This window comes from Gopherus flavomarginatus, chromosome 6, assembly GCF_025201925.1.
Source record: "Gopherus flavomarginatus isolate rGopFla2 chromosome 6, rGopFla2.mat.asm, whole genome shotgun sequence".
Lineage (NCBI taxonomy): Eukaryota > Metazoa > Chordata > Testudines > Testudinidae > Gopherus > Gopherus flavomarginatus.
This window is the reverse complement of record NC_066622.1, coordinates 117,294,870-117,316,174: the sequence shown is the minus strand read 5'-3', so window position 1 is coordinate 117,316,174 and position 21,305 is coordinate 117,294,870. Positions and strand designations below refer to the sequence as shown.

The 21,305-nt window shown below is 45.4% G+C and overlaps 2 protein-coding genes across 5 annotated transcripts in view; one reads left to right on the top strand and one right to left on the bottom strand.

Moving 5' to 3' along the window:
- The window catches only part of DOCK1 (dedicator of cytokinesis 1), a 620,463-nt gene that overhangs the window by 51,560 nt on the left and 547,598 nt on the right, over positions 1–21,305 (top strand). For 3 of the 4 annotated variants that reach the window (XM_050959274.1, XM_050959273.1, XM_050959277.1), the window contains exons 3-5: positions 16,536–16,576; positions 18,825–18,880; positions 20,859–20,955. In XM_050959274.1, coding sequence (XP_050815231.1) covers positions 16,536–16,576; positions 18,825–18,880; positions 20,859–20,955 — 194 coding nt within the window. Of the gene's footprint in view, positions 1–16,535; positions 16,577–18,824; positions 18,881–20,858; positions 20,956–21,305 lie in introns of those variants that run through there. The other variant, XM_050959275.1, reaches the window with a different exon arrangement.
- LOC127054057 (uncharacterized) overlaps positions 1–21,305 on the bottom strand; it is a 511,088-nt gene that overhangs the window by 121,942 nt on the left and 367,841 nt on the right. The gene's annotated exons all lie outside the window — the stretch shown is intronic.

Below are 21,305 nucleotides of genomic sequence, written 5' to 3'. Positions count from 1 at the left end.
TTTGTCAAGAACAGATAGCTTTCTTTGACAGGATAACAAGCCTTGTACGTGTGGGGGAAGCAGTAGATGTGGTATATCTTGACTTTAGTAAGGCTTTTGATATTGTCTTGCATGACCTTCTCATAAACAAACTAGGGAAATACAATCTAGATGGAGCTACTATAAGATGGGTGCATAACTGGTTGGAAAATCATTCCCAGAGAGTAGGTGTCAGTGGTTCACAAGCATGCTAGAAGGGCATAACAAGTGAGGTCCCACAGGGATCGATTCTAAGTCCTGTTCTCTTCAATATCTTCATCAGTGAATTTAGACAATGGCATAGAGAGTACACTTATAAAGTTCGCGGACGATGCAACCCCTCCCAGCTTGGCAAGTTTTTTGGAGGATAGAATTAAAGTTCAAAATGATTTGGACAAACTGGAGAAATGGTCTGAAGTAAATAGGATGAAATTCAGGAAGGACAAATGCTAATTACTCCACTTAGGAAGGAACAACCAGTTGCACACATACAAAATGGGAAATGACTGACTAGGAAGGAGTACTGTGAAAAGGGATCTGGGGGGAATAGTGGATCACAAGCTAAATTTTGAGTCAACAGTATAACGATGATGCAAAAAAAGCAAACACCATTAGCTGCAGTATTGTAAGCAAGACGTGAGAAGTAATTCTTCTTCGAGTGATTGCTCACATCCATTCCAGTTAGGTGTGCGCGCTGCGCGTGCACGTTCGTCGGAAACTTTTTTTTACCCTAGCAACTCCAGTGGGCCGGCAGGTCGCCCCCTGGAGTGGCGCCGCCATGGCGCTCAATATATACCCCTGCCGGCCCACCCGCTCCTCAGTTCCTTCTTACCGCCGTGTCGGTCGTTGGAACTGTGGAGCGCGGCATAGCTGTCCTCCACGTCCCTAGCTCTCCTTGTTATCTCTCGTTATTGTTATAGTTGTTAGTTAGATCGTTAAGTATAGTTAGTAAGTAATTAAGTGTAAATAGTGTTGTTAATAGTTGTTCGCCGGGGGCTGTAGCCCTTCCCGGCACCCGACACCGGGCTCATGCCTGGTTCGCCGGGCTTTAAGCAGTGTGCGGCCTGTAAGAAGCCTATGCCTACCAGCGACCCCCACGACGCGTGCCTGAAGTGCCTGGGGGAATCGCACAGATCGGACAAGTGCCGCATCTGCAAGGCTTTTAAGCCCAGGACAAAAAAGGAGAGAGACCAAAGACTCCGGACTCTCCTCATGGAGGCGGCACTTGACCCGGTGGCTTCGCAGGCCGTGATCTCGGCGCCGGCACCGAATCGCACCGGCACCGGGAAGACTCCCCGGCACCGACCTTCTCCGGCACCGGGTGCAGAGCCAAGACCGTCAGCGTCTGCTACTCCAGCCAGGCAGACCCGAGTGGAGCGCCCGGCCTCGACATCGGCCGCGGCGCCGCCGGCACCGTCGACTCCGGGCCCGGCGGGTCCGTCGAGTCCGGTGCCGCCAAGCTCCCCCATAAGATCTGGGGTTGAGATATTGGTCCCATCCACGCCGGAGACCTTCGCCTCGGCACGAGACCTTATTGCCTTGACAGAGCCTACTCAGCTGCCACCCCCGGTACCTCCGGTGCGGGTTGCATCTAGAGGCAAGCCCATGATGTCGGCACCGTCTCGGGACTCGCGCTCGCGGTCCAGGTCCCGACGTCACGGCAGATCAAGATCCCATCGCCGCTCGCAGTCCCGGCACCGCTCCCCTCGGCGGTACCGGTCACACTCGCGGCACCGATCGACCTCCAGACGGTTGCGGTCTGACTCCAGCCGCCGATACCGGCACCATGACTCCAGGAGCCAGTCCCGCCGTCACTCGCCGCACCGGTCGACCTCCCGGCACCGAGCTGGAGGCAGGTCCCGGTCCCGGTCGACCTCCCGGCACCGCGTCGGTGGCAGGTCCCGGTCCCGATCCCGGCACCGAAGCAGCGGCCGGTACCGGTCCAGATCCCGGCACCGAGACAGAACCCGGTCCCGGTCCCGATCCCGGCACCGCTATGACTCCCGGTACCGATCCCCGGCACCGAGACGATCGTCGCTGCCGACCCGCGCAGACTCTTACCAGCCAAGGTCGGCCCCGCCGTGGCCTTCTAGGCAGCCGTCGGTGTCTTCGCAAACGGACAGCGGGTATGCGCTGGGCACCGACCGGCAGGCGGCGCTCTTTCAAGACCCGCCGCAACAGGACCAAGGCCCGCAGCAGTGGGGGTTTTGGACCCCATGGGCATACCATCAAGCCCAGGGCCCCCAACAGCTTCCTGCTAGGCCTGCGACGGCGGAGCACAGGGTGCCGGAGGCCTCGTTGTCTCGCCCCCCTCCCTCCCCGGATGGAGGGGAAGCGCCCAAGCAGCAAGACTCCGCTCTGGCTCCTGAGGCAGAGGCGAGGGCCGAGGGGGACCCCCCATTGGACACTTTCTTGCCGGGGGTCTCCTCATCCTCCTCCCCTGATGAAGCGGTGGCTGGCACCTCCTCCAGTAGCCCCCCCCGCTGGATCTCAGGGCACACCAAGACCTCCTTAGGCGAGTAGCTCAGAATCTGAGCCTACAAGCCGAGGAGGTCTCGGAGATCGAGTATCCGATTGTCACCATCCTCTCGTCGGATGCTCCCACCAGGGTCGCCCTACCCTTCATAAGGACGATCCAGGCCAACGCCAATACTATCTGGCAGTCACCGGCCTCCATCCCCCCTAGGGCGAGGGGCGTCGAGAGGAAGTACATGGCCCCCTCTAAAGGCTATGAGTACCTCCATGTCCACCCGACACCGTGTTCCCTGGTGGTACAGTCGGTGAATGACAGGGAGCGTCATGGGCAGGAAGCTCCAGCCCCCAAATCCAGGGAGGCCAGGCGTATGGACCTCCTTGGACGCAAAGTATACTCGGCTGGGGCGCTGCAGCTCAGGGTTTCGAACCAACAAGCCCTGCTCAGCAGGTACGCGTTCAACTCATGGGTGGCAGCGGACAAATTTAAAGAGCTGCTGCCGCAAGACGCCCACCAAGAATTTGCGGCCATCCTAGATGAGGGCAAGAAGGTTGCGCGTACATCGTTGCAAGCTTCTTTGGACGCTGCAGACTCGGCTGCCCGCACCCTCGCCTCGGGGGTAACGATGCGCCGTATCTCCTGGCTGCAGGTCTCTGGCCTTCCTCCGGAGCTCCAACATACCATCCAGGACCTCCCGTTCGAAGGCCAGGGCCTGTTTTCGGAAAAGACAGACCCCAGACTTAAGAGTCTAAAGGACAATCGGGTCATTATGCGCTCCCTCGGGATGCACACGCCGGGAACGCAGCGCAGACCCTTCCGGCCACAGCAGCAACAGCAGCGCAGGCCATACCCCCAGTTCCGCCAACGGCAGGACCTCAATAGGCGCCGTGGCAGGAATGGAAGGCGTAGGCATTCGGGGAACCAAGGGGGGCAGAATCAAGGCTCCTCTAAGCCCCCGCCTGGACCCAAGCCTTCATTTTGAAGGTGCGCCCGAGGGCGCAGTAACAGTTTCCCCCACGGATCCTTCCCCCCCGTTTTCCAACCGTCTTTCGTTTTTCCTCCCGGCGTGGACCCAAATAACATCGGACCGCTGGGTCTTACGCACGGTGCAGACGGGATACCGCCTGCAGTTTATTTCATTTCCTCCTTCCCGCCCCCCTTCCTCGTCCCTCTTCAGGGACCCCTCTCACGAGCAATTCCTTCGGCAGGAGGTACAGACGCTCCTCAGCAAAGGAGCTATAGAGGCGGTTCCGGAAAACGAGAAAGTCAAGGGGTTTTATTCCCGCTACTTTCTGATCCCCAAGGCCAAGGGAGGCCTCAGGCCTATCCTCGACCTGCGAGAGCTCAACAAATACCTGGTGAAGTTGAAGTTCCGCATGGTATCCCTGGGGACCATTATCCCATCCCTGGATCCGGGAGACTGGTACGCCGCCCTCGACATGCAGGACGCTTATTTTCACATTGCCATTTGGCCACACCACAGACGTTTCCTTCGTTTCGTGGTGGGCCCCCTTCACTACCAATTTGCAGTCCTCCCATTTGGCCTTTCTACGGCCCCGAGGGTATTTACAAAATGCATGGCAGTCGTTGTGGCACATCTTCGGCGCAGTCGTATCCACGTGTTCCCTTACCTAGACGATTGGTTAATTCGGGGCACGTCGGAACTGCAAGTTTGCAGCCACGTCCGCGTGATCACCGGCCTGTTTGCTACCTTGGGCCTCATGATCAACATGGACAAGTCCACCCTGATCCCCACGCAGAGGGTGGAGTTCATCGGGGCCGTCCTGGACGCCACCGTGGCCAGGGCTCTTCTGCCGTTGCCGAGGTTCCAGGCATTGTCGGCGATCGTTCAACGACTGCGGGCAGCCCCCTTGACATCAGTGCGGACATGTCTAACCCTGTTAGGCCACATGGCAGCATGCACGTTTGTGACCGGTTATGCTCGGCTCCGCATGAGGCCCCTCCAGTTGTGGCTCATCGAACATTACCGGCCGGCAAGGCAGCCGCTGGACATGCTGATCACAATCCCCCAGGGGGTGTTAGATTCTCTCGACTGGTGGCTAGACCAGTCCGTAGTGTGTGCGGGGCTCCCTTTCCACCCACCTCAGCCCTCGGTGTCCCTGACAACGGATGCCTCAGATCTCAGCTGGGGGGCCCACCTGGGAACCCTGAGAACGCAGGGCCTGTGGTCCCCGCAGGAGGTGAGGTTGCACATCAACATGCGGGAGTTGAGAGCGGTCCGCCTTGCTTGTCAAACATTCGGTCACCAGCTTCGAGGTCGTTGTGTCGCGGTGTTTACCGACAACACAACGACCATGTACTATATCAACAAGCAGGGCGGCACCAGATCCTCTCCCCTATGTCACGAGGCGATGCGACTCTGGGACCTTTGTGTAGCCCACTCCATTCACCTCACGGCTTCCTTCCTCCCCGGAGTACGGAACACGCTGGCGGATCGCTTGAGCAGATCCTTCCTATCGCACGAGTGGTCCCTTCGCCCGGACGTCGCCCTCTCCATCTTCCAGAGGTGGGGTTATCCCCGTGTGGACCTCTTCGCGTCCGGGGGGAACAAGAAGTGCCAGGCGTTCTGCTCCTTTCAGGGCAGGGAGCCCGGGTCTATAGCGGATGCCTTCCTTATTCCGTGGACGACCCACTTGTACTACGCGTTTCCCCCGTTTCCTCTGGTCCACAGGGTCCTTCTGAAGGTGCGCAGGGACAGGGCTCGCATGATCATGGTAGCCCCGGCGTGGCCCAGGCAACATTGGTACCCCATGCTGCTGGACCTGGCCATAGCCGACCCAGTTCCCCTGCCCCTTCACCCGGACCTGATTACCCAGGAGCACGGGACTCTCTGTCACCCGGACCTGCAGTCGCTGCACCTAGCGGCGTGGTTCCTGCGTGGCTGACCGGCTCTGAACTGCGCTGCTCCACACCGGTGCGGGAGGTGCTTTTGGGCAGCAGGAAACCTTCCACGAGAGCGACATACTCGGCCAAGTGGAAGCGTTTCTCCTGTTGGTGCGTGGAGAGAGGTCTCCGCCCTATGGAAGTTTCGGTGGCCAATATCTTAGACTACGTTTGGTCCCTCAAACAACAGGGTCTGGCGATATCGTCATTGCGGGTCCACCTGGCGCCTATCTCCACCTTTCACCCGGGTGGGGATGGTCGCTCTGTTTTTTCTCACCCGACGGTGTCTAGATTCCTTAAGGGGCTGGAACGTTTATACCCTAACGTCCGACTCCCTGCTCCAACCTGGGATCTTAACCTGGTGTTGTCTCGGCTCATGGGGCCCCCCTTTGAGCCGTTAGCTACTTGCTCCCTACTTTATCTCTCTTGGAAGACTGCCTTTTTAGTAGCTATCACCTCAGCTAGGCGGGTGTCGGAACTCCGGGCTCTTGTGGTAGACCCCCCGTATACAGTCTTCCACAAGGATAAGGTGCAGCTGAGGCCACACCCTGCCTTTCTCCCCAAGGTAGTCTCGACCTTCCACATCAACCAAGAGATATTCCTTCCGGTTTTTTTCCCGAAACCTCACTCTTGAGGCAGGGAGCAGCAGCTCCACTCGCTTGAAGTCTGTAGGGCTCTCACGTTCTATGTGGAGAGGACCAAACCCTTCCGCAAATCCCCCCAGCTTTTCGTGGCGGTAGCGGACCGCATGAAGGGGCTCCCTATCTCCTCCCAGAGGTTATCCTCATGGGTAACGTCCTGTATCAGGACCTGCTATGACTTGGCCCACGTCCCTACGGGCCGTGTGACTGCGCATTCTACCAGGGCGCAGGCGTCATCGCTGGCTTTCCTCGCCCGTGTGCCCATCCAGGAAATCTGTCGGGCAGCGACCTGGTCATCGGTCCACACCTTCGCTTCCCACTACGCCCTGGTCCAGCAGTCAAGAGAGGACACGGCCTTCGGATCTGCAGTGCTCCATGCCGCGACTTCTCGCTCCGACCCCACCGCCTAGGTATGGCTTGGGATTCACCTAACTGGAATGGATGTGAGCAATCACTCGAAGAAGAAAAGACGGTTACTCACCTTTGTAACTGTTGTTCTTCGAGATGTGTTGCTCACATCCATTCCACACCCGCCCTCCTTCCCCACTGTCGGAGTAGCCGGCAAGAAGGAACTGAGGAGCGGGTGGGCCGGCAGGGGTATATATTGAGCGCCATGGCGGCGCCACTCCAGGGGGCGACCTGCCGGCCCACTGGAGTTGCTAGAGTAAAAAAAGTTTCCGACGAACGTGCACGCGCGGCGCGCACACCTAACTGGAATGGATGTGAGCAACACATCTCGAAGAATAACAGTTACAAAGGTGAGTAACCGTCTTTTCTTCTGCTATACTCCGTGCTGATTAGGCCTCAACTGGAGTATTGTGTCCAGTTTTAGACCCCACATTTCAGGAAAGATGTGGACAAATTGGAGAGAGTCCAGAGAAGAGCAACAAAAATGATTAAAGGTCTAGAAAACATGACCTATGAGGGAAGATTGAAAAAACTGGATTTGTTTAGTCTGGAGAAGAGAAGACTGAGGGGTGACATGATAACAGTTTTCAAGCACATAAAAGGTTGTTACAGGGAGGAGGGAGAAAAATTGTTGTTCTTAACCTCTCAGGATAGGACGAGAAGCAATGGGCTTAAATTGTAGCAAGGGCGGTTTAGGTTGGACATTAGGAAAAACTTCTTAACTGTCAGAGTGGTTAAGCACTGGAATAAATTTGCTAGGGAGGTGGAGGAATCTCCATCATGGGGGATTTTTAAGAGCAGATTGGACAAACACCTATCAGGGATGGTCTAGATAATACTTAGTCCTGTCTTGAGTACAGGGGACTGGACTAGATGACCTCTTCAGGTCCCTTCCAGTTCTATGATTCTATGATAATGGATGAATTTTCCTAATGTGTGAATAACAGTGATGCTTGGCTTGTGACACAGATAGCATCAGTCTATCGTAGCTGTGTAAAATTTTATACTTTTTGAACCTCCTACATGCTTCAAATGAAATGGGACAATTGAGATGACGCACTTTTCCCTAGACCGGGTAATAGAATGACCTTCACACACACATCTAATGGTTATTAGGCCTCAACAGTGCTGGCTGGGTTTGTTTAAAAAGAAGTTCAAATAAAATAATGTTCCTTTAAAGGCTGATCTGATTCCTACCATGCCTGATCATTACTCATCCTCTGTACTGGGAAATAGGACCCATAACTCCCAAGGAAGATGATCATACAGAGTAACAAGTGATCGCCCATCATCATCTCTGTTTGATTTTTTTAAACTAATCCTGCAGACTAAATTACACTATTCTGGAATCCTGCTGTATGCTTAAGGTTATTAATATCTTGTGTATATAACTCCTTGGCTCCCCACTCCTAGCCCCCCTTAGAACATGTGAATGTTATGATTTGCTGTTGCTGTCTTCACGTTTGCACTCTTAATAAACATTATTGCATGGATCCCTTTATATCTAATTTATTATTATAAAATACTATACACATTCATAAGGTGTCAGACACTTGGGTGTCTAGGCCTCACTTAAGCGTATTGCCTGAGGGCTTTCCTAGGCTTGGGTTTTGTTTTTTTGTTTTCTAATATCTGTGCTGCATTCTTTCTCCAGCTTCTGTCTCCATGATCTTTTTCAGTCTAGCAATACAGATTCAGACCTGGGAGGGAAAAATGATTAAAAGGGTTAAGTTGCACTATCTGTAATGACACTTTGCAGTCATCCATAGGAGGATCAGTCTCATCCTAATGTGCCTCAGTCTGTACTATATTTTGATCATGTGTGCCAGGAGATGCTTTACAATTTGTTGGTCTGAAGTTTCTTTTTGTTAGTCATGCAGAGTTCCGTAATGGCATATGCAAATTAGATAATTGTGCATGGTAAAGGAATTGGTCATTTGGATACAAATCAGTAATTGCACACAAAATAGCTATGCAGTTGCTTACAGACTGTGTTTTAAAACAGGGGTGGGCACACTATGGCCCGGGGGCCACATCCGGCCCTCAAGCTCCCCCAGGAAGTGGGGTCTAGGGCTTGCCCCACTCCGGCACTCTAACCAGGGAGCAGGATCGGGGTCTTGCCCCACTTGGCCTGGCTCCAGGAAGCAACGGCATGTCCCTTCTCCGGCTCCTATGTGTAGGGGCAGCCAGGGGGCTCCACATGCTGCCCCCGCAGTTCCCATTGGTTGGGAACTGGAGCCAGTGGGAGCTGTGGGGGTGTGTGTGTGCCTGCGGATAGGGCAGCACGCAGAGCTGCCTGGCTGCACCTCCATGTAGGAGCTGGAGGGAAGACATGCTGCTCTTTCTGGGAGCTGCTTGAGGTAAGCGCTGCCCAGAGCCTGATCCCTTCCTGTGCCCCAGCCTCCTGCCCCAGCCCTGATCCCCCTCCCGCCTTCTGAACTTCTTAATCCCAGAGTTCAGTACCCTCCTGCACCCCCAACCGCTTGTCCCCAGCCCCACCCCAGAGCCCTCAGCTGGAGCCCTCACACACCCTAACCCCCAATTTTGTGACCATTCATGGCCCGTCATACAATTTCCATACTCAGATGTGGCCCTCAGGCCAGAAAGTTTGCCCACCCCGTTTTAAAATCATGTCCAGCATTTTTTCTTCTTCTCCTTAAATGATATGATGGGTGAAGGTGCTGAGGATAGTCAAATGAAGAATTTGGAGCAAGCACAAGAAATTATAATTCCATTTATTGAAGCGGCCATTAATATGCTTCATTTTGAGTTACAATGATCCCATTTTTAAACAAGGTTTTGTGGTGCTAGTGGGGGCTCCATGTCCAAATTTGCTCCTTTGGAAGCAAATCTTCCTCATAACCAGATGCATTAATCATTTAACGACTAGATTTTTGTTGTTGTTTTTAAGGTGGAGCCTCCCTTGATTTGCTCTTCATTGATCTGATAAAACAGCCGCTTTCTCCACTTAACCTTATTCTCATTGCCGTAAGATTGGTCACTGGGTGTTAACTATGGGACAGAAGATTCTATCTGTCTCATGGTTTCATCTAAAAGGTACAGAGAAGAAGACACATCTAACATTGTTTAAAAAGTTGTGAATGTTGCCATTTTCCTGTCTACTGTTCCATGCTTTGGAATATTTTCCTCTGTTTCCTTTTCAGACCAGGGCTGACAAAACCATACTATATCTTTCCTACTGTGAAAAATTAATTATTTTTTTATAGTAAATAACTTGCCAGGAAGATTCATTTCAACAGCCATCAGCAAAGATTTACAAGTATTCTAATTTTGAATCTGAGTTTTGGACAAGTAGCTCTAAAACACTTATCTTTTTTCTCCACCACAATAAATGATCATCCATCTGTTTTGGAGGTTTATCTGTGTAGCCCTTCCCACTCAATATTCTAGGGAAAGGGAGGAGGGAAGGTAAGATAGGGATGCTATAAAAAGCTAACTTGAAGGACAGAACTGATGGATACTGTTTTATGTGAGCCACTTGTATGTATCTAATTTAAATCAGTTTGGTAGGCTGTATTAAGTTGGATCACTAGAGTTGCTTTTTGTTTCTTTACAGTATTTAAAATGTTAACGACTTTTCCCACCTATATTTGAAATAATATTTGACTTTTTCTTTATCGCTTAAAATGAATATTTTTCTTGGATATGTAGTTTATAGCAAGATATTAATGTTCCTTTGGAATTAAAAAAAAAAGTGTCTTCAAGTCAACCTACACGTAATTTTCTATGTGCATCCTTCCAAGGCTATTAAGTTTGCTGCAAACAGCATGTACCCTGCTATAATTTTTAGAAAGGCGCTGTGGGTTAGAGCATGAAACACAAATTCACCATCAAAATTGAAGTTAATTTCTCTTCCCTTCAAGGAAGCCACACTGTTCAGGAATGCACTAGACTAAATTTTAAAATTTAATCAGAGAGAATAATTAATCTTCTCAAATTACAAAAGTCAAGTTTAATGCTTTCGTATTTAGGCAGAAGCATAGAGACATTTTTTCAACTAGAAAATTCCCTCCCACATTTGTAATTTGAAATGTTAAAGGAATAAATAATAATAATAAAGCAAACCTATGCAATTACATGCATTTTTCCTGATACAAGAGAAAAGTAGGGCTGTAGTCTGAAGAAATATTTCCTAGAACAAAACACCTGACACTTTTCTAATCTATATTTTATCTGGTTCTCATGCTATTAACCTAATCTCACTCTCGTGTAATGGGCAAACCAACAAACAGCCAGTGGAAATTATCCATTAAATCCAATGACTGTTGAAAAGGAAATGTATATAAATCCTCTAAATTTCATGGCCTAATATTTTCCACAGGTCATTCAGGCCTCAAGAGGAACTGATTTAGGTGAGGAAGGAATTCCAAAACCATTTCTTTCATGGAATTGATTCCTGATATTGTTTTCATTGAGTATGTTGTTGTAAAATTCTGGAAGGCAGCACTATAAAAGGAACATCCTAGTAATAGATACAGGATATTTTCAGGTCTCTTTATTCTAGCTTTATAAGTATTTCCTTAAATCCGACATTGCAGTACTTGCATTTTCTTTTTCAGAATTCAGCTGGAATATCAGCCTTTCAAAACAAGGCTGTCTTAATCAGTTTAATCCAGGTGTTCTCAAACTGGGGGTTGGGACCCCTCAGGAGGTCACGAGGTTATGGCGGGTCATGAGCTGTCAGTCTCCACCCCAAACACCGCTTTGCCTCCAACATTTGTAACGATGTTAAAAGTGTTTTTAATTTATAAGGGGGAGTTGCACTCAGGTGCTTGCTATGTGAAAGGGGTCATCAGTACAAAAGTCTGAGAACCACTGGTTTAATCTGATTTGGGGGCCTTGCCTCATGTTCACCTGTAATGGTGATGGCCATTTCAAGTTTTTAGGGGATATTTATCCTGCTTGATTTAGATGACTGTGTAGCAAAGAGAAGGCACTGTTTACGACAGAGTACAGTACTGGGATTGTATATCATTTAATGTTCTGCAGAGTGGGCTACTGAAATATAGTGTGTGTGCACGTTAGGTTTTTCTCACTTGAGATTCTTTTAGACGCAGACCTAAACATAAATTAAATCTTACAACACTGGTCATGGGACATTCTAAAAAGTTTAGGCATAGTTCACAACATAATTAAAAAATTTTCAAAATCCAGGTCAACTCAGAAATCATTTGAGGCTTGGGCCAGTTTTCCCATTACTGATACTTGCCTAAAACAAAGTGCCAATAAAAGAGTCCATTGAAGAAATTTTGTAATTTCTCTAGGATGGTCGTCGTCTTCATTTAGCCACTTGAGGGTAAATGTTTGCCATCACAGCTTTAGACAAAAAACAAATCAGGTTTCTAAATTGAGCAAAGTATCATCTTAAATTAAATCTAATTGCACACAAAGTAAGCTACATTAAAAATAATATTAAGGTTGCAAAATCAAGCACTCAGAAGTTAGGAAATGCCAGAGTTAATGTTGCCAGTGCAAGCTTAATCTGGCCCCCCCGTGCAAATGCAATAGTAGTCTTAAATTACACAGTCATGTACTATTTTTTTTCCATAGAATCCCTGTCTCATTCAGAGTACAGGATGGACAAGGATCACTTAATGGGCAGCCATTCAATATTTCGTTTTACCATCAGTCAGCATGTGGCCCCACGTGTTATGCTAAACAAGCCCTGCTCTGAAGACAAAATTATTAATTTCTTTATGAACTTTTATCTGGTGCTCATCACTATAGAATCGGTGTGTTTCACAAATATTAATACTGAGAATACTCCTATGAGGTGAGAGGATGGTATTATCCCCATTTTACAGAACAGGAGTTGAGGCACAAAGATTGTATGGTCAAAAGCGTCCCTTTACTTGGGATACTCAATTTGAGATTACTGGGACCTGATTTTTCAGAGTATTTTGTATTACATAGTATGCTATAGATAGCGTCTGAGTGGGCGGCATTTGTGTGTGTAGGGATGTGGGCATGCATGTATGTTCAAAGCACAACTCCATTTGATTTCCGTTGGAATTGTGAGTGCTCAGCAATTTAGCAAATCAGACCCTGGGTATCAAGTTCAGAACCCGGAAAATGAGGAGCACAGAGTGAGTGACCCCTCTGTGAAATGTTCGGTTTATGTGACTTGCCCAGCATCACATAAAAACTCTGTGGCAGAAGTAGAGATCGAATCCAGTTATCCAGGACAGCATTAAATTGCGTTATCCATGAGACCATTCTTTCCCTTTCTACAATCATCTGCCTCATTCACTACATACCTTAAAAGTTCTGTAACAAATGAAGCAGAGGTCTTATAGACAACAGTCTCCTTCATTACAGAACCTGGATTCATTCCCCAGAGCAAGTCCTTTCTGTGCACTTAATGAGGCAGGGGTCTTGTGGAAAAAAATAGCATATGATCAAGTAATTAAAGATTATCCTGCATACATGTAAAGGGACACAAATTAAGGCTGCCTAGATATAATCTGGCCAATGAATTATCTCACCCACTGCCCTGTTTGGAAAAGGAGATTCTGGTATGCATGTCAAGTCACATGAGTATCTTATGTTCTACTTAGGGGTGGCAGTTTTGGTTGGATGTATTCCCGGAGGTTTCATCATATGGAAAATCTTTAATTAAAGATTGATCTTTAATTCCTGAGACTCCAGGACAATCCTAGTTGGCAACCCTAGTTTTACTTCGATATACCCTTTGAACTATATTGCTTGTTTGCAATCACCATTACACCATGTCACCCTCTATTGATCACTTCCAAATAGACTGTGAACTGTAGTAAACAAATCCTGTTGTTTAGGAGTAGTTCTTTGTCTAAATAAGTCCCGGAAGAGTTAACAGATCAGTAAGTCCCTTCGTTTTCAGTTTAAATCAATTTTTTTCCAATTTTCACTCTACTTTTGTATCATTCAAATGTATAAAAAATATCTTTGTTTTATTAGGAAAATACAATAATTTGCATGAGATATATGTATTACGACAATACGTTAGTCTGTGTGTATATACAAAGGTAACTGTTGAAGTAAGGCTATGTATTAGTCTAGAATATACATACAATAAGCTAGCAGACACACAGGCAAGCTCTGATGTGCATGCGCATCCAAACATACTGATGAATTTCACTCCCACCATGTACACATTTCAACCTGCTACCAGATAACGGTTTAAAAATCTGATGCACTAAAATTGAAAGAAAACTAAAATATGTATCAGAATATGTTTCAGAACACAAGGAAGTATTCAAAAGTTTTTTTTTTCTAAACAAAAGAGTGAAGGATGAAGTTCAGTGTATGCGCTGCAAGTGGTGCGGCCCAATTATTAAATGTAAATATTTATAGGCTAATAGTTCTAAGTCTACAACAATAAACTGTTTGTTCAAATGAAAAATTTTATTTGGGGATTAGAGATATATTGTTTTCTTAAACTCAGAGGTGGCATTGTGTTTTGAGTTCTGTTTTAACTCTGCAGCAAACCACATTGAATTCCATTCATGAAAGCATTAATCTACTGAATACTTTTTCCTCCTGTCCTTCCGTCCACCAGAATAAACCCTGATACTTACCCAGAAAAATTACTGATGGTTTTTTTCCACTGATTTTTAACTTATTTTTGTTGTTTTAGTAATAAACACAGATTAACCCAGGAAAAAAATAAATAAAATAAAAACCGAAAATGAAGGGCTCCACAGATCAGTTACTCATCTGTACTCTCCGCAACTGGAGGTGGGTGCATTGGTGGTTTTCTGCCATGTTCCCTTCCTCTCCCCACTTCAGTTCTGGTAACAACTGGGAACCATTTCGGCTCTGGTGCAAGTTAGAGCAGCATCAGGACTATTCAAACTTATCCCCACTTCAGCAGGCTCTAGAAGCTGTTCCATTGGCTCAGAATTGCCAGAGCACAGCATGCTTCAGCCTGCTAGGAATAGGTTTCTAAGCCATCTCTGAATCACCCAGTCATTCCCTGACCACACTTGGTGCTTTGACAGTTCTCTGCCAATGGAAAGGGGATGGAGTGGGGGGCCAGGATCTGACCCAGAGTGTGGTTATGTAATATAAAAATAAAATCAGTGTGATACCAGGAGTGTTGCTTCAATCTTTAATATTATGGAGAAACAAATCTTTCCATAGTTGTTTGTATAAGGAAGCATTTCATGAAATTTTTATTTGTATTATTATCATTGTGCAGAGGACCCCTAGTCATGAACCAGAACCACATTGTGCTACGGGCTGTACGAATCATTTTAACAGTCACATATCAAAACCGAGTAGTCTTGTCCTGATCTCTTCCCCCAACACCTAGTAGCCTGCAGTCTAAGCCTGCTAGCCAGAGTGGAAAGATACCTATGGTATATCTCTGTACTAGACTTAGCTCTCTAATATATCCCATTTCTCTTCTCCCTTCTGCCCCTGCCCCTGTCACAAACCCACCCCTACATAGGGTTAGGAAATATTACTAGACCCCAAATAGCTAGGCTGTGACACTTACTAGCCACAGACATTATGAGAGATGGGAGTAGGAGGCAATACTTCGGTGAGAAGTCAAAATCTGGGAAGGGGGATTGACTGGTGGTGGTGGTCTGTTTCTCTACCCTTCCCTCTGCTAACTTTTCTATCTTCCATGTGTTGAACTGTGGGGAAGATAGGTTTAGAGGTGGGACAACTGTGCCTAGTATTTGCAGACAGGCTGTTGTGCAAGCATGAGCTCCTTGACTTATTGGAACAGTCCATGAGGTAGATTTGTACTAAATCCAAACAAAATCTTTTGCTGCGCTCTACTGTCTTTATAAAACTGGAGAGCAGAACCATTTTACTGTGGGTTCTCCAAGGCAGGAGTGAGAGGGTGCGAGAGAACCAATATGAACATAAACTGAAATACAGAATAGTCATGAGACAGGTTTGCAAGCCAACTTGTACTGAACTGGGGACAGTGTGCATGAGAGATGCCTGCTGGTCTGCCTGGCACAGCACCTTCTTTGGGAGCGAATGACTGTATTGTGGGATTTTTTAATTAAACAGTCACAAAGAAACAGAATGGTCTCAGAAACAATAAAAGCGGTAATGCTGATTGTGTAGTGAACTGGGGGCACAATAAATGAGAGATTACCTCCATATTTTCCTGGCATGCCACCTGCCTCTGTGAGTGTGAGAAATGTCTTATTGGATTGGAATGATTGCACTACAATAGAATGAGGCGGGGGCGGGGGGGAGGGAGCTGGGATGCCAGCTTCCGTGCTGGCTGGCATTGAACTAGGGCTTCAGGCCCTTTAACACAGAACTCTGGAGAACCAACATAAATTTTACTTTTGAAAGGTAAAACACAAATCCCCCAGAGCATCACCGTTTAACTATCCATTCAGTCATTACAGAACTTATCACAGGTTTTGTATTTTCTGTGGCTGCTGGACCCCTAAGCAGTTATTGTTAATGTGCTGCTCTGTAGTTTCTGTCTTGCTGAGTCCATTGTTTAACTAACAGTCGGTGGGGCTCTTCCTTCTGACACTCTATTGCACCAATGCCCTAGCAGGGTGCTCGGGGCCACCCTGTGAACAAATTAACAAACACACGTAACCCTTTTTCCAGTTCATGAATAATTCATAAACGTTGATTTTTCTGATTGTTTGCTTGAAGTTGTTCGGATGCTTTATGAAAACACATTTCAGCCAGTAATTTGTTCACAAACTATCTGCTTCATCTGGGTCTTTGCCTATTTATTGTTCGTGGTGTGTGAATAGCATCCTAAATTGCATGGTATTGTTCCCTGATTTGATGACAAAGGGCTGATCTAAATGAAAGAATTACCTTTGGTTTAGCTAAATCAATTTTAAAGCAAACTAGCTAAACTAGTGCAAACTTTTAATGTATGTGCACTTAAAATGGGTTAGCTTGATTTGGGAAATACCAATTTAAGCGAAGCTGATTTAAGTGAAGATGAACATTGAGCTATCAATTTTACGGAGAATTGAAACTCAGCTACAATGAGAAAATCTTTGTGGACAGAAAGAAAGCTAAGATATTATCCAACTCCAAAGGAGAATCTGTTGCAGTGTGTTAATAAACTTTTCATAACTTTATTCTAGGTTGGTACAGAGGTTACACATTAAGAAAAAAATCAAAAAAGGTAAATGTTCTATTCCCAGTTCAAATTCATTTTCTCTTGTAACAAATATTTGTTATAAACATATGTCAGATTCATTTCTATATTGGAACTTTGTTAAAAAGTCAACTAAGAACTTTTATATAACTTAAAATCTAGTTGATCTGTTATGCTAATATTAGCTTCATGTTCTGTTAAATACTGAATTACTCATAAAATGCAATTGCATCTTGCAAAGTGATAGCATTGGGATTTTCAGCCATTCTCTGTGAAAGATGGAGTAATCTTGCTTTCTGCAATGCAATTTTGCCTTGTTGTTGGCTTGAACTGAGCATAAAATGTCTGTTGACGGCAGACATTCCAAAACAAAAAAGGAAACAGCTGAACTATTGCCTATAATGTTGCATTTTAATTCTATTTTTTGGAGGGAGGATTATTTTATAATAGTACTTAACCAGAATTAAAGATTTATAGTCTTGATTTTTACCTTTTTAAAATAAAAATGTTTAGAAATAGATATTTGCATACAGAACTGAACTTTGAGCTCCTTTTATTTGCATATCCTTCTGCATGTCTAAAAGTAACTAAAGTAATTACGTATTGAATTCTGTGGTAGGCCTCTCCCATATCCTAACCTTTTGATTTTTCTGTTCCTTTTTGTTGTTTTTCTTTTGGGGTGCTATGTTAAATTCATTTGAAGTAAAACTTCAAGAATGTGCTTCGCTAAATTCTAAGTAGTGGATTTTTAAGTTGACTGAAAATAATTCCAGGTGCTGCTGTATTAATCTGACTGCTGCTAAGTGTAGCAAGTCCTAAAAATCTTCTTTTGTTTTGAAAAATCTTACTGGTTTGAGAGAGATTTCCTATATTTAAAATGGGGAATTCCTGCAGAATCCGTTTTTAATTGGGTGTTGGTGTGGTGGAGACTCACCTCTCCTAAATTAATGCTAGTGCATCTTGATTGATTGTATTTGTATGGCTCCCTGTAGAAAAGCTTCTGAATGCTGACAGTGTTAATACCTATGTATTCTTACTCTTTCTCATTCCATTTCCACCCCTTTGCTTTCTTAAGGATTGAAGCTAAGTAGAGAGAGAGAACTTCTTCCTATTACAATACCCTGGGCTTTCTGTTTCTTTTGCTTTCTTGGCTTGTGTCTGGATTTTGCAGCTGACCCTTTTCTTGCTTGCACATCCCATCCTTGACCTGCTGAAACTCTCTCTCCTCTGACCTGTGTCTCTTGGTTGTTCCCCTGGCATTTGGCATTTTCTCCTCCTTTCTGAGTCTGTTCTTCAACTATGTTATTCATTCCTTTCCCCCATCCCTCTTGTGTATCTAATGTGTTTCATATTCAAAGGATTGAGGTGGAGGTTAAAAAGAAAGTTAACCACTCAAGGGCTGTAACTTGGATCCCTCAGTTAAATTAACTTGTGTGGAGGTTATGTTAAAGTGGCACCAACTTATAAAAAGTTAATGTTAATGTATGCGTGAATACAGAATTTTACAGCTTTTGCACAAAATTTGGTTCAGTTATGCTTCTCTACCTTTGAGAGTTAGTCTAGATAACTGGAAAACTTGCTGAGGTAAAATAAAATCTATCCATATTTATTAGTGTTGGTACTGAGTAAGATCTGAAACATAGCTTAGATCAGGAGTTGGCAACCTCTAGCACGTGGCTCCCTGGCGGGCTGGGCAGGTTTGTTTATCTGCCGCGTCAGGAGGTTCAGCTGATCGCGGCTCCCACTGGCTGTGGTTTGCAGTCCCAGGCCAATGGAGGAGGCGTGAAGCCATGGCTAGCACATCCCATGCCACTTCTTGTGTTGAATTGAGTTGAACTTTTTTGTTAATGAACCAGACCTAGTGAGGGGATCTGATTTAGCCCATGAGTCTATATGCATTCTTCTGGGAAGTGAGTTGGGGAACCTGAGGCAGTAGATACATGAGCAGAGGGGGAAGTGCATCTCCTTCCAGGCCACTGTACTTTAACTAAGGAGCTACCTCTGCTGTATAATGCAGTTTTATAAAGATTATATATGAAGTTAGGGACATAATGGTTTTAAAATACATATACAAAATCAAATTCAGATTTAAGACATTCATAAAATAGCCTTTCTATTTAATGCTATTGAATAGAATATGAAAAATTCTGTGCAGAACAGAGTGTAGCTATTTGTTAGATAATAATTAGTCTGAATGTATGTAAGTTTTTTTTTTTTTTTTTTTTTTGTGTATATATATAAGTAACCAGACAAACTCTTTTTCCCCCCCGCAAAGGGCATATTTCCTGCTTCCTATATTCAGCTTAAAGAAGCAATAGTTGAAGGAAAAGGGTGAGTTGAGACTTGAAGTTTAACAAGAATAAAATTTCCTATTTGTGGAAATATAATCTGTGTGCTTTTATGAGATAGGCTAATACCTCATTTCCTACTGGCTAATGAAAGGATGTGCTGAACACTTCAAAATTGATTCATAGATCTAAAGGTGAGAAGGGAACCATTAGGAACAAATGTCTGACCTCCTGTGTACCACAAGCCATAGATTTTCATCCATTGATTACCGCACTGAGCATGATAGCTTCTAGTCTTGATTTAAACGCTCCAAATGATGGAGAGTTTATCGCATTCCTTGATAATCTACTCCCATGGTTAATAATTACCCTGACGATTGAGCAGTTGTTTCATTTTCAGTTTCATTGTTTCTGACTTCAGTTTCCTGCCATTGGATCTTATGCCTTGCTCTAGTAGGCTAAGGATGACTCTAAGAACAGATATATTCTCGTTATGTAGGAACTTGTAGATCAGTGTTTCCCAAACTTGATGCGCCACTTGCGCAGGGGAAGACCTTGGTGGGCTGGGCCAGTTTGTTTACCTGCCGCGTCCGTGGATCTGGCCAGTCACACTCCCACTGGCCATGGTTCACTGCTCCAGGCCAGTGGGAGCTGCTGGAAGTGGTGGCCAGTACGTCCCTCAGCCCGCGCCGCTTCTAGCAGCTCCCATTGGCCTAGAGCAGCGAACTGCGGCCAGTAGGAGCCACAAGCAGCTGGACCTGTGGATGGGGCAGGTAAACAAACCGGCCCGGCCTGCCAGGGGCTTTCCCTACACAAGTGGTGTCCCAAGTTTGGGAAATGTTGTAGATGATGATCAAGTCAGTTATTGATCTTTCCTTGAATAAGCTAAGTTAACTTAGCTCCTCATGGTAAGGTATCTGTCGTTCGTTGCCGAGAAGCATTTCTACAAAAGATGGTCATCTCCATTGGTGAATCTCAGTGCCAAGTTTTGTGGTGTTGTGTACATTCCACTGTCCTGAGTTCACTTGCCTGCAGACATTTTGAGCTATTATATAAAAGCAATTTATACTAATGAAACAGTGCTACATTGATATGTATGAAGTTGAACTTTGTTACCAAGTTACTGTACATGTGTAATAAAGGTCATAATACTGTTATAGAAGATGATTTAAAAAAGATATTTGTGAAACAAAAGTAATATTGAGTGGAATTGATGAATGACTAGCCAGATATGAACTTTGGTGCAAAGAATTAAAATATTTCCTCCTTTTTGCCTGATCTTTTTTTAACCCTCTTAAATATGTAAATGATAAAACTACTAATCATATGATTACTGTATAATGGCATCTTCCTGGCTGATTAGAAAACTGCCACTAAGTGCTGCACTTTTGGCATGCTAAAAGAGCTAACTGTTGTTCCGTACTTGGATGATGCACTATTTTAAAATAGTCATCTAGAGACACCAGTGGTGAAGACCTACAAAACATGTTTTTCCTGTGTAAAAACAGTATTTTGCTAAAAGATCAATCATAATGGCATGGTGTCATACATGCCACATAACTGGCTTTCCCCCAGTCAGTTCCTACAAAATTAGTACATTAATACTTTACAAAAGAAGTAACTAGTGTGATACACGTGGAATGTTAAAATTTGTGGAAAGAATACTTATCTCTCACATAGTGCTTTTCATCAGTAGATCAGTATTGTTATCCTCATTTTATAGATGGGGAAACTGAGGGAAAGACGTGAAGTGAGATTTGTGCAAGGTCACATTGCAGGCTAGTGGCAGAGTCAAGAATGGAACCCTGGTCTCCTGAATCCCAGTCCAGAGCTGTGTAATAGGCCACATTTCTTCTGGCATATAGTGATATACTGTATAACTTGTAATATGTTTGTATTTTCTTTTGAACCTTGTTGTCATGGAATTGAGTTTGAAACTTAGCAATAACCAATCGTGTCTACAAATTGGACTATATTAACCATTTTACTATTCTACCAAAATTTGTTTTTGCAAACTTTAGACAGCATGAAACAGTCATACCTAGTGAGCTCCCATTGATTCAGGAAGTTACCACAACACTACGAGAGTGGTCCATAATATGGCGGCAACTATATGTGGTAAGTAAAATATGCTAATTTTTTTTCTCAATTTATGCTGGACTTTATGACTTGGATAGAAAGAAGGAGAAAAGACAGAATTTTAAAAATCAGGAATAGTAGAATGTAAGATACATAGAGTTTATTTAACCAAGGCTACTCTTCCCTTTCTCTTACTCTCCCAAAGTAGCTCGGAAACTCATTTTGCAAAGCTATTTTGGGGCTTCTGTGACAAGGCAACCTGAATCAGGTGTTTGGCATACCTCTCCATACTGAGCCATGCTCTGAAAACCTTGGTTATGGTATGCAGGGTCAGGGACTTGGAGAGCAGGTCTTGGTATAGCAGTATCTTGTGTTCTTATGAGACCACG